This window comes from Narcine bancroftii, chromosome 1, assembly GCF_036971445.1.
Source record: "Narcine bancroftii isolate sNarBan1 chromosome 1, sNarBan1.hap1, whole genome shotgun sequence".
NCBI lineage: Eukaryota > Metazoa > Chordata > Chondrichthyes > Torpediniformes > Narcinidae > Narcine > Narcine bancroftii.
In genome coordinates, this window is record NC_091469.1 from 272,438,571 (window position 1) to 272,453,020 (window position 14,450).

Below are 14,450 nucleotides of genomic sequence, written 5' to 3' on the forward strand. Positions count from 1 at the left end.
GTATGTGTATGGTCTACTAACATTTGTGGCAGAGACACACCACAAGCCATTAATAACCATAATCAAAGAAAATCTCTGTGAGATGTTGCCACAAATCCAAAGACCGATGAAATTACAATGTTATGACTTTGAATTGGTGTAAACATCGGGAAACTTATTGCACTGGCTGATGTGTTGTCCAGGGCAATCACACAGAGTGAAACACACAATGAGAGTTCCACAGAGACAGATGTGAATCTCTACGTGAACCTGATCTCTTCCTGTATCTGACATGAAATCCAAGCAGATCACAGCTAAAACAGAAAAGGACGTAGTTCTACTGAAGGTCATCAAGAATCTGAACAAAGGATGTCCAAGAGGTGAATGTCAGTAACACTACATCAGAGCAGACCTGAGCGATCTAAATGAACTTCTACTCGGACAGAGCAGAATTATCATTCCTCATCACTGTGACATGCTAAAAAGGTTCCATGAGGGGAACCTTGGAATGGAAAGTGTAAGAGGAGGGCCAAAACTGCTGTTTATTGGCCAGGAATAAATGCTGTCATTGACAGAATGGTCTGAAGCCGTGAGACCTGTCTGAAACATCAAGCAAAGCAGCCAAAGGAACTCATAATCCTAATTGACTTACCAGAGGAGCCACAGCAGAAAGTTGGGACTGATCTGTTCCACCTGGCTGGAAAGAATTACCTGCTGGTTATTGACTATCAAACTATCTTGAGATTGTGGTGCTTCCTAACATGTCTGATGCCTGTGTGTTCAAATATATGAAATTAATCTTTGCAAGACATGGAATTCCTCAAATTATCTACAGTGACAACGGACCATGTTTCAGTTGTAGAGCATTCCAGCTTTACAGAAGAATATGATTTTCGACATATAACTTCAAGTCCTCTGCATCCCCAGTCAAATGGAAAAGCAAAGAAAGGAGTTCACATAGTTAAACAGCTGTTCAATAAAGCAGAAAACTGGCTGAAATCTTTATCTAGCTCTGTTGAATTACTGAGATTCACCACTCGAACATGGCATGTCACCTGCTGAACTGAGGAGATGCAGTCTACGCACCACACTTCCCTACTCTGCCGACCGAAATAAGAACAGAGATATCAAACAGAAACAAAAGCATTTGCAAAGGAGTCAAAAAGCAAACTACAGTATGGCAAGTCAACAAGAAGCTTAGGGCCACAGACATAACATGACACAGTGAGACTTGGAGATTCCAAAACCTGGGTCAAGAAGGCCACTGTTCTGGAGGAAGTAAATCCAAGATCCTACTCTTGTCAGAACAGAGGATGGTCAAATACGGAGGAGGAATCGAAAGAGCCTGCTTAAAATGTAAGTGATGCTACAAGAAGAGACAAATGCAGAAGATTCAGCCTGTACCACAAGAGAAAACACCACCAGTGCTTTACAGTAGTGGACCAGCAGAGCTGACACAAGCACCTGTGTTGAGAAGATCAAGCTTTATCAAAGCACCCAACAGCCTGAATCTCTAAAAGAAAAAAGAACTGCACACTTAAAAAGTTTGTGGTGCTGATGTTTGTGTTTATGTTTGTTTAAATTGAAATGAATTCTGCAAAATGGATGCCCCACAAGGTCATGAGTTGTTAATAAAATTAATACAAAAAAATCTGTTTCTTTATTACAATAAAAGAAACATCACATAGCATATATTAAACTCATCCACCATCAAACAGCTTGTCAACTTTGACCATCGAAGTACTCAAACCTACATATCATTCCCTCAACTATTTCATCCAAGGAAAGATGGTATCATTGTGGCTAACAAAAGAGGTGAAGGCTAAGAAAAAAGCAAAGGTGAGGGCATACAAGGAAGGTAAAATTAGTGGGAAATCAGAGCACTGGGATTCCTTTCGACAATTAAAGAGACAAAGAAAGTCATTCAGAAAGAAAACATGAGCTATGAAAGGAAATTAGCTATCAATATTAAAAACGATACTAAGAGTTTTTACAAATATATAAGGAATAAAAGAGAGACATGTGTTGGCATAGGACCATTAGAAAATGATGCTAGGGAAATTTTAATGGGTTATAAAGAGATGGCAGAGGAACTTAATCAATATTTTACGTGGAAGACATTAGTAATAGGGAGTATAGTTAGATTCAGTTAGGGTTACTAGAGAAATTGTGCTAGGCAAACTAAATGGATTAAAGATTGATAAATCTCCCCGGTCAGATGAGGTGCATCCATGGGTTTTGAAAGAGGTAGCTTTAGAGATTGTAGATCCATTGGCGATGATCTTCCTGAAATTGATAGAATCTGGAGAGATTCCAGAAGATTGGAAGGTCGCAAATGTGGTTCCGCTGTTTAAGAAAGGTGGAGACAGAAAAAAGGAAACTATTGGCCGATTCGTCTGACATTGGTGATTGGGAAGATATTAGAGCCGCTCCTCAAGGATGGGGTGATGCATGACAGGAAAGGTCGAAATCAGCATGGTTTTTTAAAGGGTAGATGCTTCCTGGCCAACCTATTAAGAGTTTTTCGAAGAAATCTCAAGTAGGATAGACAAAGGAGAGGCTGTGGATGTTATCTATTTATATTTTCAAAATGCTTTCAAGTGTTCCGCAGGGGTCGGTATTGGGGCCGCTGCTGTTTACAATTTATATTAATGATTTGGATTGTGGTAAGAATGGTTTTGGGGTTAAATTTGCAGATGACACCAAGATAGGTGGTGGAGTATGAAGTAGTACAAACTGTAAGGTTACAGAAGGATATAGACAGATTAGGAGTCTGGGCAAAATTATGGCAGATGAGATTTAATATAGAGAAATGTACAGTTGTACATTTTAGCAGTGGAAATAAACAGGCAGAATACTATTTGGATGGGGTGAAAATTCAGACCTCGGATGTGCAAAGGGACCTGGATGTCCTTGTGCAGGGACAAAAGTTAATGACCAGGTGAAATTGGTAGTGAAGAAAATGAATGCTATGTTGGCATTCATTTCAAGAGGAATAGTGTATAAAAGTAAAGAGGTGTTGATGAGGCTCTATGGGGCACTGGTGAACCCTTATTTGAAGTACTGTGTGCATTTTTGGGCCCCCTATCTTAGAAAGGATGTGACATTGTTGAAGAAGGTGCAGAGATTTACTAGGATGATTCCCGGAATGCAAGGGCTAACGTACAAGGAGTGTTTGACAGCTCTTTGGTTGTATTCATTGGAGTATAGGAGAATGATAGGAGATCTCAGAGAGGCATTTCGTATTTTGAAAGGTTTAGATAGGGTGGATGTGGTTAAGATGTTTCCCTTGGTGGGTTAATCGAAGACAAGGGGTTATCGTCTGAAAATTAGAAGTTATCCATATAAAACAGAGATTAGGAAGAACTTCTTTAGCCAGAGGGTTGTGGATCTGTGGAACTCACTGCCGCATACAGCAGTGGAAGCCAGATCACTGTGAGTATTTAAACAAGAAATAGACAAGTATCTCATTAGTGAGGGCATCAAGGGATATGGGGAAAAGGTCAGAAAGGTATAGCAGCTTTGTGTAGATTTACATAGCAGACTCGATGGGCCTAGTGGCCTCCTTCTGTTCCTTGGTCTTGTGATCTTATTTAATAATATTCGCAAATGTCCATGCTCCATGCATTCTATTTCAAAGAGCATCAAATGCTGACTGGATCTATCCCAATTGCAACATGGAGCAATTTGGAATCGGCCAATAAATAGGATGTTTGAGAATCTCATAAGAGTAATGGATTCATTAACTCATGTTGGTTAAAGCAGCTGAAGATATGCTCCTTGGACAGCATCATGAAAAACTAACATGGAAGTAGGTGATCAGACCAAGATGCACTCTACGAAAGTTGAAAAGTGGACAATAAAATCCCTACCTGTGTGACGGTAACTTGTAAGTTAATGCTACGCTGATTTTTAACTTTACTATCTTTTCACATTGCAAAAACATCAACACATTGCAATTTACCTAAAATGCAATCAATTGTGTTCAATTTAGGTGAAAAATATCAGCATTTTCCCCTTTCCCAATCTTCCGAAACATAAACAGAAGCATGCTTTTCCTGGGTCCCTAGCTTGATTCTTCCTGAAGATCAAAACATTGGCATAGTTGACATCTTCACTTTAATGCCAGGAAGAACTCCCTCAATATCTCAGCCATTTAATGTTCATTTCAGTTTCGTGTTTCGAATGTCGGGCCTCTTAAGATCTATACGGCTGGCCACTGTTATATTTACTTTTATAGCCAAACGCCATCTCTGCTCCAGTAGTGAAGCACGAAAGTCTGCAGGTACCGTGGTTGAAGTAAAATTCTCCCCATTGTGCTTTTATTTTCACCTACTTGTAATTTGCTCTATTGCAAAGCTGCCAACTCTGCTCGCAGGATGCCTCCCCTAAAGTTCTCCCTGCATTGTTGCAACTTACTGCTGTATCATGTTTCAACCAAGCTTCCTGGAAACTGAGCCAACTCCTCCAAAAAGAGCCTTTTTAAAAATTATCATCGCTCTGCTTTAAGGATAAGATTTAACTCTAGTTGCGCGGAATTTTTATAAATGGTCAAACCATCCCACTTCACAACCCCTTGGTGCGGCGGCATTTCAGTTCCGCGAATGAACTCACGCGTGGGAGGATTCGGCGGGGGCTGGAAACTGCTTCCCCCTGGCGGCGCCAGATATCACTGCGCCTCCGCCACAGCGCGCCCCCTAGAGGCCGAGAGCGCCGGCTGCAGAGGTCCGGCGGCCACTGGCTCCGTGCCGCGGTTCAAGTGCTCATGTTCGGGGCCAAGAGTGTGCGCGATCCCTGTTGAGACCTCGGGACCATGTCGTTCCTCACTAACTCGCCGTCGTACGGTTCGCTCTCCGGCTTTGAGGATGATTTGCCGGCCGAAAACCTCTTTCTGTTCGAGGTCGCCTGGGAGGTGGCGAATAAAGGTAAGGCGGCGGCGAGTAAGAGGGGGCGGCGGTCGAGGTTCCGGCTAACTGGATCTGCCGGGCGCGCGGGCAGGCAGGCTTGGCCGGGAGGAAACATGAAAGAGTTGTCACCTCGGGAAACCTCTTTCAATGCTGTGCTTTACCGTGGCGTCAACATGTTTCATGACTTGTTCCAATATCATTTAAAATGTCAAGTAGTAATGCAGCGATTTGCATTAAATGTTCTATATATATTGAAGCTATTATATCTTCAGTCCTGCATTTTCAGAAACTAGACGAGAAGGTAAACGTCAAGGACAGGAAAAGGTCACAGATCCAGTCTAAGCAGTGTTCTGGTAAATATCCGAAGGAATCTCTGGTGATACTCAGGTTTCCTGGCTGTTTTGGTCACGTCGCAAGCCCCCTAATGAATGGTATCAAGGCTTATTATATAACACAGTTTGTTGACTAACTTGCAAGTTATCCTAGTTATTTTACACAAATAGAATAGTTTTTTTTAATGTGCTTTCCATGTTTGGTATACTTCAGTTTACGACAGAGGCAGATATTCTGAGGATGTTCCATGTTTAGGATAGGTCACCCTGCAGAGGAGTCCTCTAGTTGCAGTCTGATTCACGACAATCAAAAGAGTTTTTGCTGGCATCACCCTCTCTGATTATGTTTGTCCCAACTAAATGACAAGCTAGCCAGAGGTAGATGACCTTAAGAAGGGCGTGGCCCATGATATGAGGTCCTTTTAAAACTGAAAATATTATTAAAATACCCACCAACTGCACTTAAAATATGAAAGATTTTATGAAGAACAATGAAAGTTAGAAAAATAAAGAACCTCTTTCCTGCACGTATCTTTTTTTCATTCCAGATCAATTCAGTGGTGGTGTGTCACATGCACCATGGGAGATGTCAAGCCGAGGGGCTGGATGTGAAGTATAGTCCAACTCTTTCCCTGAATTAGGTACTGAGTCCAGAGCAGATAATTAGATATGATCATGTAATTGAATCACACAGCAGTGTATAGCCCATCTATTTAGCAGTGAGCATCTACAGGTAGTCTCCGACTTGTGACCATAATTGAGACCGAAGGATCGGTCTTGTCTTGGCATGGCCGTAAGTCAGAATTTTGCCTGTGCATATGGAGTACCAAAGTCTTAAAGTAAACTTTTTAATCAGATCTTTTTTCCATCATAGATTTTTTGTTGTATTTGACACACTATAACAGGGATACTGGGCACGTAAAAGCTAAAATGTGCATACTTGTTAATCAGCATTCTGGGGACCATAGGCTGGGCATGGCCATCTTGATTCCTGTGTGCATGAGTGAATCTTAGGTTGGCGCATGTGCAGTGGGTTTGCATATTAGAGTTTGGTTGGCACATCCGAGATGTGTTCACATATTGGCGTTCAGTTAGCACGTGTGGTGGGTTCGGTTGGCACATGCAATTGGTTCGCATATTGGAGTTCGGTTAGCATATGCGCAGTGTGTTCGCATATTGGAGTTCAGTTGGCACATGCGCGGTGGGTTCGTGTATTGGAGTGCACTTGGCGCGTGCACGGTGTGTTCGTATATTGGAGTTCGGTTGGCACATCCACGGTAGGTTCGCATATTGGAGTTCGGTTGGCATATGCGCAAGGGTTAAGTACCCTGATGATATTGAATTTGCAGCCTTAACTCTTGGGCATATACCAACTGAACTCCAATACGCGAACCCAGCACACACACGCCAACAGAAGATTCACGCATGCACTCAGGAATCAAGATAGCTGCACCCAGCCTATGCACTCTGGGACACCAACTAACAAGGTAAGTATGCACATTTTGTCTCATACATACCCTGTATCTCAGTTATAGTTTGTCAAATACAACAAAAGCCACGTAAATTCTATATTTTTCCTTGAATTTTTTTTTAATCGATAGTATGTGCGGATGGACTTAAGTTGAGGAGGTCATAAGTTGGGGAGCACCTGAACAACCCTTTTATTCTAACCCAATATTTATTCAGTTTTATTTTCCTGACATCCTTGTCAACTCTACCACTCACCAACACATTGAGGGCAATTTACAGTGGCTAATTGACAACTAACTTGCATATTTTTGCGAGGTGCAAGGAACCCAGAGCAGCAGGGAAAAAACCACACCGTCACACATCAAACATGCAAACTCCACACAGACAACCCTAGAAGTTAGGTATACCCTAGCAGCTCTGTGCTGTCCTCTGATGTGATGTCTTGAAGTGTACTGGCTTTTGGAATGTTCCTGACCACCTCTGATGTGATGTCTTGAAGTGTACTGGCTTTTGGAATGTTCCTGACCTTCATTTTGGAATGGGTGAGTGCAAAAATCAGAAACCACGGACTGCAGCTGGGAGATGGGTCTCCAGGATAAAGCCAGTTCAAAAGCAGCGCAATTGAATCTATTATCGTTAAAGTAATGGTGAATGTCATTGATTATAACATCTTTCTCAATTCGGGGTCCACAAGGACTGCTTAAGTTTCACATCTCACGAGAACGTTGGTCCAGTATGGACCTGAGAGCTACATTTAAAATGAAGTGAAAAGAAACCTCTGATAAAATTGAAGTGACTAGTGATCACTGTCTCGGAAAGGATTCTCTTCTGTTGTTCTTTATGGTGACTTTTTGTTTGCCTTGGGGCAGGCAAAAGAAAATTTCATGTAATACAGTATTACATTTTCTGTATTATTACAAGACAATAAAAAGAATCTGGAATCTTGAATTAATGTGAATTCTCCCTATAGCCATACCCAGTTCCTAATAGAAAGGTTGTGAAAGTCACTAACAAGGCCAGCAATTATTGGGGTGTCAGGTTAAGGCAGATGGGGATTCAGTCAGTTTGCAGGCCATGAGCAGTGTGTATCTTTGTGTAGTGAGATTAAGAATGAAAGGTGCCTGAAGGAAGCAGGTAACTAAAGGGCATATCCCATGTACGTCACAGGCAGCCTTCCCTCCTGCTGGAGTGAATAAAACAAGATGTTCTGAGAGCAAACAGTCCCGGCAGAAAAGTGCAGACTATCCCACGGTGCTCAAAATGACCATTGAACAATGAATGGTGCCGAGATCAGCTTGACAGTGCTTTTCAGAGGGGAGTGTTTTCACTTCAGAAAAGAACAATTTCCTGCCAGATGGCAGAGGATTGTGGTGATATGTAATTACACCACTAGGTCACATGGGGTCATCCCGGTGACCTTGTATATAAAGTAGTCCAGAGCTACAGTCTAGCCTTCCAGGTTTGTCTTGCAGAGAGACAAGACCTCATAGTGTACATATTAGTTTATTAAAGCTGTCTTATACTTGCACTGCTGTTGTGGTTATTGTCAGTACAAAGATAAAACAAGATTATGGAGTTATATTTCTGAGAATGTCTTATAGTTTCCTTTCAAACTCTGCATTTATTTGCTAATTGTGTGAAGTTTGTTCTATTCATATTGCAAAGGTTGAGTTTTCCTTGTAAAATGAATTATCCTCAAATTTCTCTCCACATCCTCTGCTGTTATCAAAATGGATGGTTCATAGGTTTTCTAATGCCTCCTGATCCTTCTCTCATTGGAACAGCCCAGCCTTTGCCTGGCATTTTGCCACATCTACAGAATTACGGAACTCGGCAGCTCAGAGTTCTGGATGTCTGTACATGTATTGACTTGCATAATGCCATGGCTTCTATATATAAAACAATGTTTTGATTTTCAAAATATAGATACAGTGTACATGAAAATGCTTTCCCATAATTGACTGAAACAGGTGATGCAACAAATTGCCCATAAAGTATAACAATGTATTCATTTTCAAAATGTAGATCCATGAAAATACTTCCCCATAAATGACTAAAACAGGTGATGCAACAATTTACCCATCAAATTATTTCTCTTTTCAACCTCTGGTGTTTCACTCTGGTTAAGACAACCATTAAGCTGATTGTGTATATGTGATCTGAAACAGCAAGTGTTATCTGTTCTTTAATTTCTACTGGAACACAGATCAGGGATTCTACCTAGGACTTTCTCAATTTGTGCAGATCAATTTTGTATTGACCAGTACATTTATCAAATGAACTTAATTAATTCCACTGGATAAATACTTTGCTACAAAATTTAGACAATTTTCAGGAATAATCTATCACTAGAAGAAATGTGGCTTGTGCCTGTGAAACATCAGAATGTGATTATACATTGCCATTTAAATCATCCTATACATGTGTTCAATAACATTTTTGGATATCTCAGATAATAGTTCACTTGGGCTTTTTGCTTAGTTGGCAAACCCAAGAGAGGAAATCCTGGAAAGGAATGGAAAATGGATTTAGGTGGCATTTGGAGTGAGGGGGTGTGATCATTTTGACGATCGATTAATTCTCTCTAAATGGAAATAATTCATCTTTAAATTTTCTCTTCCCTAACTGGAAAGTAGTGGCTCGTGCTGGGTCTCCAACATTAGACTGAGATCACTTGGGAACAAGGAAAAAAGGGATTTCAAATGTGGTATTGAGATGGGAATGGAAAAGGAAAATGGATGGAGATTAGCAGTTTGATATGTTTCAATTCCTGCACTTAAAGTAGCGGTCAGTAGGATGTGTTTAGAGTGTAGAGTGGTAACACTGAAATTGATATTGAAAGCTGTTGGATTCCAATTCTAAAAATTGGGGGTGTCAAACTTCATCAGAATTAGCATTTGCTATCAGTCATATGATGCATACACTTAGCAGCAGGTGATGATGTTGAACTTTTGGAACAGGAGGAGTAGATTTTCAGAAGGGGTCAGCTTCTAAATTTAGACCAGCCACGCAATGGACCAAGACTTCCTGTATACAATTCTAAAATTCATTTAAACTAAATAAAAGTTCATATGATTTCATTTTTAAATTATTTAGCATTTTGACCTTCAGTATTTTATAAATCAAGTTTTGTCGTGTTTTGGCACTGATTTATTTGAATAATGATTGTAAATCTCTTGGATGTTATTGAAGAAGTAGGGTCGAATGTGGGGAAAGCCTTCTCCCTCACTTACCAGCAGGTTTCTGAGCAAGGGATGAGTGAGAAGTCTCAGATAATCAGATTTTCCTCACATCCCTCACTTCAGATGCATCCTGCAGCCATCAGTGGCTCCACTCCACAAGCAACCCCGAGATAAAATGGTGGTAAACACAAAACATTGGTAGTAAATGCAAAAAAGTGGTGAGCAACTGCTGGTTTTACACTCTTGCCACAGTTGAATTACACCCTCAATAGTGTTATATATCCAAAGATATGGTCATTTTGTTTTAAATCCAATTATTAGTTTCCAAAAAATTGAATTCTTAAATCAGAATGGCAATAAAATAGTTGAAAACAATACAGTACTGCTAGAACTAATAATGGTATTATTAATGCTACATTAACAATAACAATGGCTTTTTGAAGTGAACTCTTCTGACATTGAATATAGTGGAGATCTCGGCTTCCTCTTTCCACCAAGGATGCTCAGACACCCATTGTTGGAGATTGGGATTGAGAATCAGCAGGGGAGTATGTACACAGTATAACCTGTACATTGGCATATTTATTTGATTACAATTAGGCTTGGTAGCATTCAAAGTTCATTATTCATATCAGTTTATATTTTGCTAAATTTCATTTGTATTTCATTGAAAATGTGAGGCAATTTCAGATTTATTGTCTGAGTACATCGTGACATCACATACAGCCCTGAGATTCTTTTTCCTGTAGGTGAGGCAGAGTTACCACTTATTGGTAGAGGGGGAAAAAAACTCTACTCAGCATTCATATATATAACTGATTGTACAATGCAGAGAGAAAAGTGAGAGTCTTTAAATGAGTGCCTGATTGTTTATTGTTGAGGAGTCTGATGGTGGAGAGGTAGCAGCAGGAGTGCAGTGCTAATTTTTTAGGTGCCAGAGCTCACAAAAAATGGTGAATGGTACTGGAGTGCCCCCATGAGATGCCCAGAGTGGCCCCGTGAGGTGCCAGAGCTGCCCTCTAAGGTGCCAGAGCAGAACTCTGGTGACCTCTAGCAGCAGTGCACCCCAGGTAGCAGCAGTTCCTGAATTTAGTGGTATGAGTGGTGCCTATACCTCTTTCCTGATGGTAGTAGCATGTGCTGGGTGGTGTGGATCATTGATGATTGTTGCTGCTCTCCAACGGCACTGTTCCCTGCAGATGTTCTCTGAATGATTTTTCCCATGATGTCCTGGGCTGTGTCCACTACCTTTCCAGGGCTCTACACTCAGGGCTATTGGTGTCCCTATACCAGACTGAGATTTAGCTGGTCAACGCACTTTCCACCACACATCTGTAGAAATTTGCCAAGGTTTCCAATGTCATGCCAAACCTCCGCAAACATCTGAGGAAGTAGAGGCGCTGACGTGCTTTTTTCATGACACCATTTGTGTTGGGTCCAGGAAAGACTCCTCAGAATTTAGATTTGCTCACCCTTTCCGCCTCTGATTCCCAAATGATCACTCGATTGTACACCTCTGGTTTCCCGTTACTGGTCAACAATCAGCTCCTTGGGCTTTAGTGACATGGTGCACCAACAACAACCTCACACACCATTCATCTATGTTTTCAATCTACCTCCTGTATGCTGACTCAACGCCCCATTTTATGCAACCCACAATTGATGGGAAAAAGAGTTTCAGCACTAGAATTAATGTTTTTGTTATTTGATCTAATGATCATGGAGTAAATTTTGAATGTAATTCAGAACTGAGAGGTATTTCCTAATATTGAAGTCTCCAAAAGATGTGACGTGCTTGTACACTAGATACAGAGAACTTAATGCTATAAAAAGTTTAGAGAGAGGGGTGAAGTTGGAAATGAAATTAGGAAACCAAAAATGGAATAAAACATACAGATATGCACCGCTAAATGTCCTTTCGGCCAATGTCCAACTGGCATATACATCCGTGGTCCCATAATTATTCAGTTGCTGCAAGCAAGTCTGCAGCAATTTAGAAAAAGCGATTGCTAGTGAGAGGAGATTGTATACTGTATACTAAAACTGATCTGACTGACAGCCCTGCGTCAGTCCCCACACTAATCCCGATCTCTCCCCACAGCTGATCCCCACGCTGATCCCACTGCCCCGCTCTCTGCCCACAGCCCCATGTCAGTTCCTACACTGATGGCACTGCTCAGCTCTCTGCCCACAGCCCTGTGTCAGTCCCCACACTGATCCCTACTTACAAATAAAAAGTTGACAGGTTACCTACAGTATCCCATATAACTTTGCTAAGTTTATAATATGATGTTCGCACAATGTCCACATCGGCATAACGCCCAATTTCACAGAATATATCATGGATGTTAAGTGGTGCATACCTGTTCTGAGTAGTAAAATTAAAGAACGTACACAAATAATTAAAGAAAGCATTAGAGACCTTAAAATCAATCAATGTGTGGGAGATCTTTGCCTCTCACTGCATTTTTCTTTTGTCAGTAGATACCAATGTGGTCATTGTAGGTACGTGGGGAAGATGTAGATAGTGGGGGAGATGCACTCTTTGAAAGAGGAGGTATTTCAGCAACTTTTGAAACTGGTACAGAGGAACTTTCTACCAGGCCATCAGTGCAGCAAGAAAAGAGATGGCAGAGGCTATGAACATCATTTTCCAATCTTCTCTGCCTATGGCCACGGTGCTGAAAGCCTGCCATTGAGATACAATTTTATAAAATGGGAGAAAGGGATTTTTCTGAATAGCCAGCCTGCTGTGGGGCGAATAATTGGACCGCATTCTAAATGCAGCAGTTGCTATTCAGAAAAATCACAAACTAGTCAGAGAATGTCAACACAGATTTGTAAAGGAAACATCATATCAGACAAATTGAATTCAAGGTAACAAAAAATCATGTTGATGACATTGGTGTCTTTGATATAGCCTGTAAGATTTTCACAAGGCTTTTGAACACACAGCAAACTGGATTAAAATTAAAAATCTGTGCAATCTTAGGCAAATTAAATTTGGATTCAAAACAGATTCAATGGCAGAGAGTGATTGTGCATGGGTATTTTTGTAACAGGAAATCTTGATGAGGAGGTAGGCTCCACAGAGCTGAGTTTCAGGGCCTTCCAGTGGTTATTTTCCTTTCCACTCACATACCACTTGAAGGAATCCCTATGCCATTAGTGCTCTATAATTAGTAAGGGATTCCTTCAAGTGGTATGTGAGTGGGAAGGGAAGGTTGAGAATCACTGCTCTAGCCTCAATTGTTACTGAAATATTTTGCTTGAGAAAAATTGTCATTGGCCCATTTCCTTTGGAGTTATGAAACCATGCACATAATGAGTCAATGAAGTGCAATTAAAACAGTGGTTTTCAAACTTTTTCTTCTCCCCACATACCACCTTAAGCAATTCCTTACTAATCACAGAGCATAGAGAATGCTTAAAGTGGTATATGAGTAGGGAAAAAAAGGTTGAGAACCACCGATAAACATTGGTCTTCAGTCAGTGAGAAAGAAAGCTGTTTCACAGGAATATACAAGTAGTTTGCTCAAGTTTCTGTCATGAGGGTGTTTGATGAGGGATGGGTGGAGTATAGGAAAATAAAGTTGGAATTTATTACCGAACTGCACTGTTTTAAATGTTCCTCACCAATTGTGAGGTTTTACATTAGAGTGGACAAAACAAGTTAGCAAATACAAAAATGGTAGAAAGCTGAGAAATGAGACTTTGAGGTACATGTGACAGATCATCAAAGAACAAGTAGATATGGGGTGCTTTCCTTCGTTGTCTACAACCAAGAATAATGGACCAGGTTAGATCATAAATGGTTCTGGTCGCGACAGTTAGGATGGATATGATTAGATGTAGCTGAGCTGACATAGATTTATGAAGATTAAAAGGATTTTGAGAATCTGCAGCTGTTTTCTTTAGAATGTGATCACAGCAAACTTTCAAATGATGTGATCTTTGAAACCATGAGGAGACTGGACAAAGTAGATTGAAACAATCTACAGTAAAACCCTGTTATCTGGAATTCAAGCAACTGACAGCCTCAGCAACTGGCAAAAATCACATGGAAAATAAATAGGTAAAAAATACTAAATTTTAAATTGCAATGCCTCACCGTTAGTTCACCAATCACGCAACATGCACTCTCAAGCAACCAGAAAATGCACATATCTGGCATTTACCAATTCCCATAGGTGCCAGATATCAGGGGTTTTATAGAATTTCCCTTGCTAAAGAAGTCAATGTGCATTAAATGAGAGATGAAGATTTTTTTTCACCAAGTTGGTGATATCTATCACAGCTGGTGCTGTCCATCACATTGTAATGGCAGGAACCCTCCTCATATTTATTAACAACTTGGATGAGCATTTAAAGTAGCATTGCCTACAAGGTTACAGTCCAATTAGTGGGCGTTGTGATTAAGTGGATCACATTTTTGATAGGCTTGACACAGTGGTCCAAGTGGCATCCTTTAATTTTCATAGATTTCGAGTAGTCCATACTGCTAGGCATTCTGTAATGCTTATAAAGAAGATAAATCTCTGAAAACTGATTTCTGAATAGAAGGAAAATGACTGTTCCCC

General features: G+C 40.7%; 1 protein-coding gene across 1 annotated transcript in view; it reads left to right on the plus strand.

Moving 5' to 3' along the window:
• Nucleotides 1-4,681: 4,681 nt before the first annotated feature.
• Nucleotides 4,682-14,450, plus strand: part of LOC138743583 (glycogen [starch] synthase, muscle-like) — an 86,201-nt gene continuing 76,432 nt past the window's right edge. Inside the window, exon 1 of the mRNA XM_069899103.1 lies at nt 4,682-4,904. Coding sequence (XP_069755204.1) covers nt 4,793-4,904 — 112 coding nt within the window. The 5' untranslated portion in view covers nt 4,682-4,792. The remainder of the gene's footprint in view (nt 4,905-14,450) is intronic.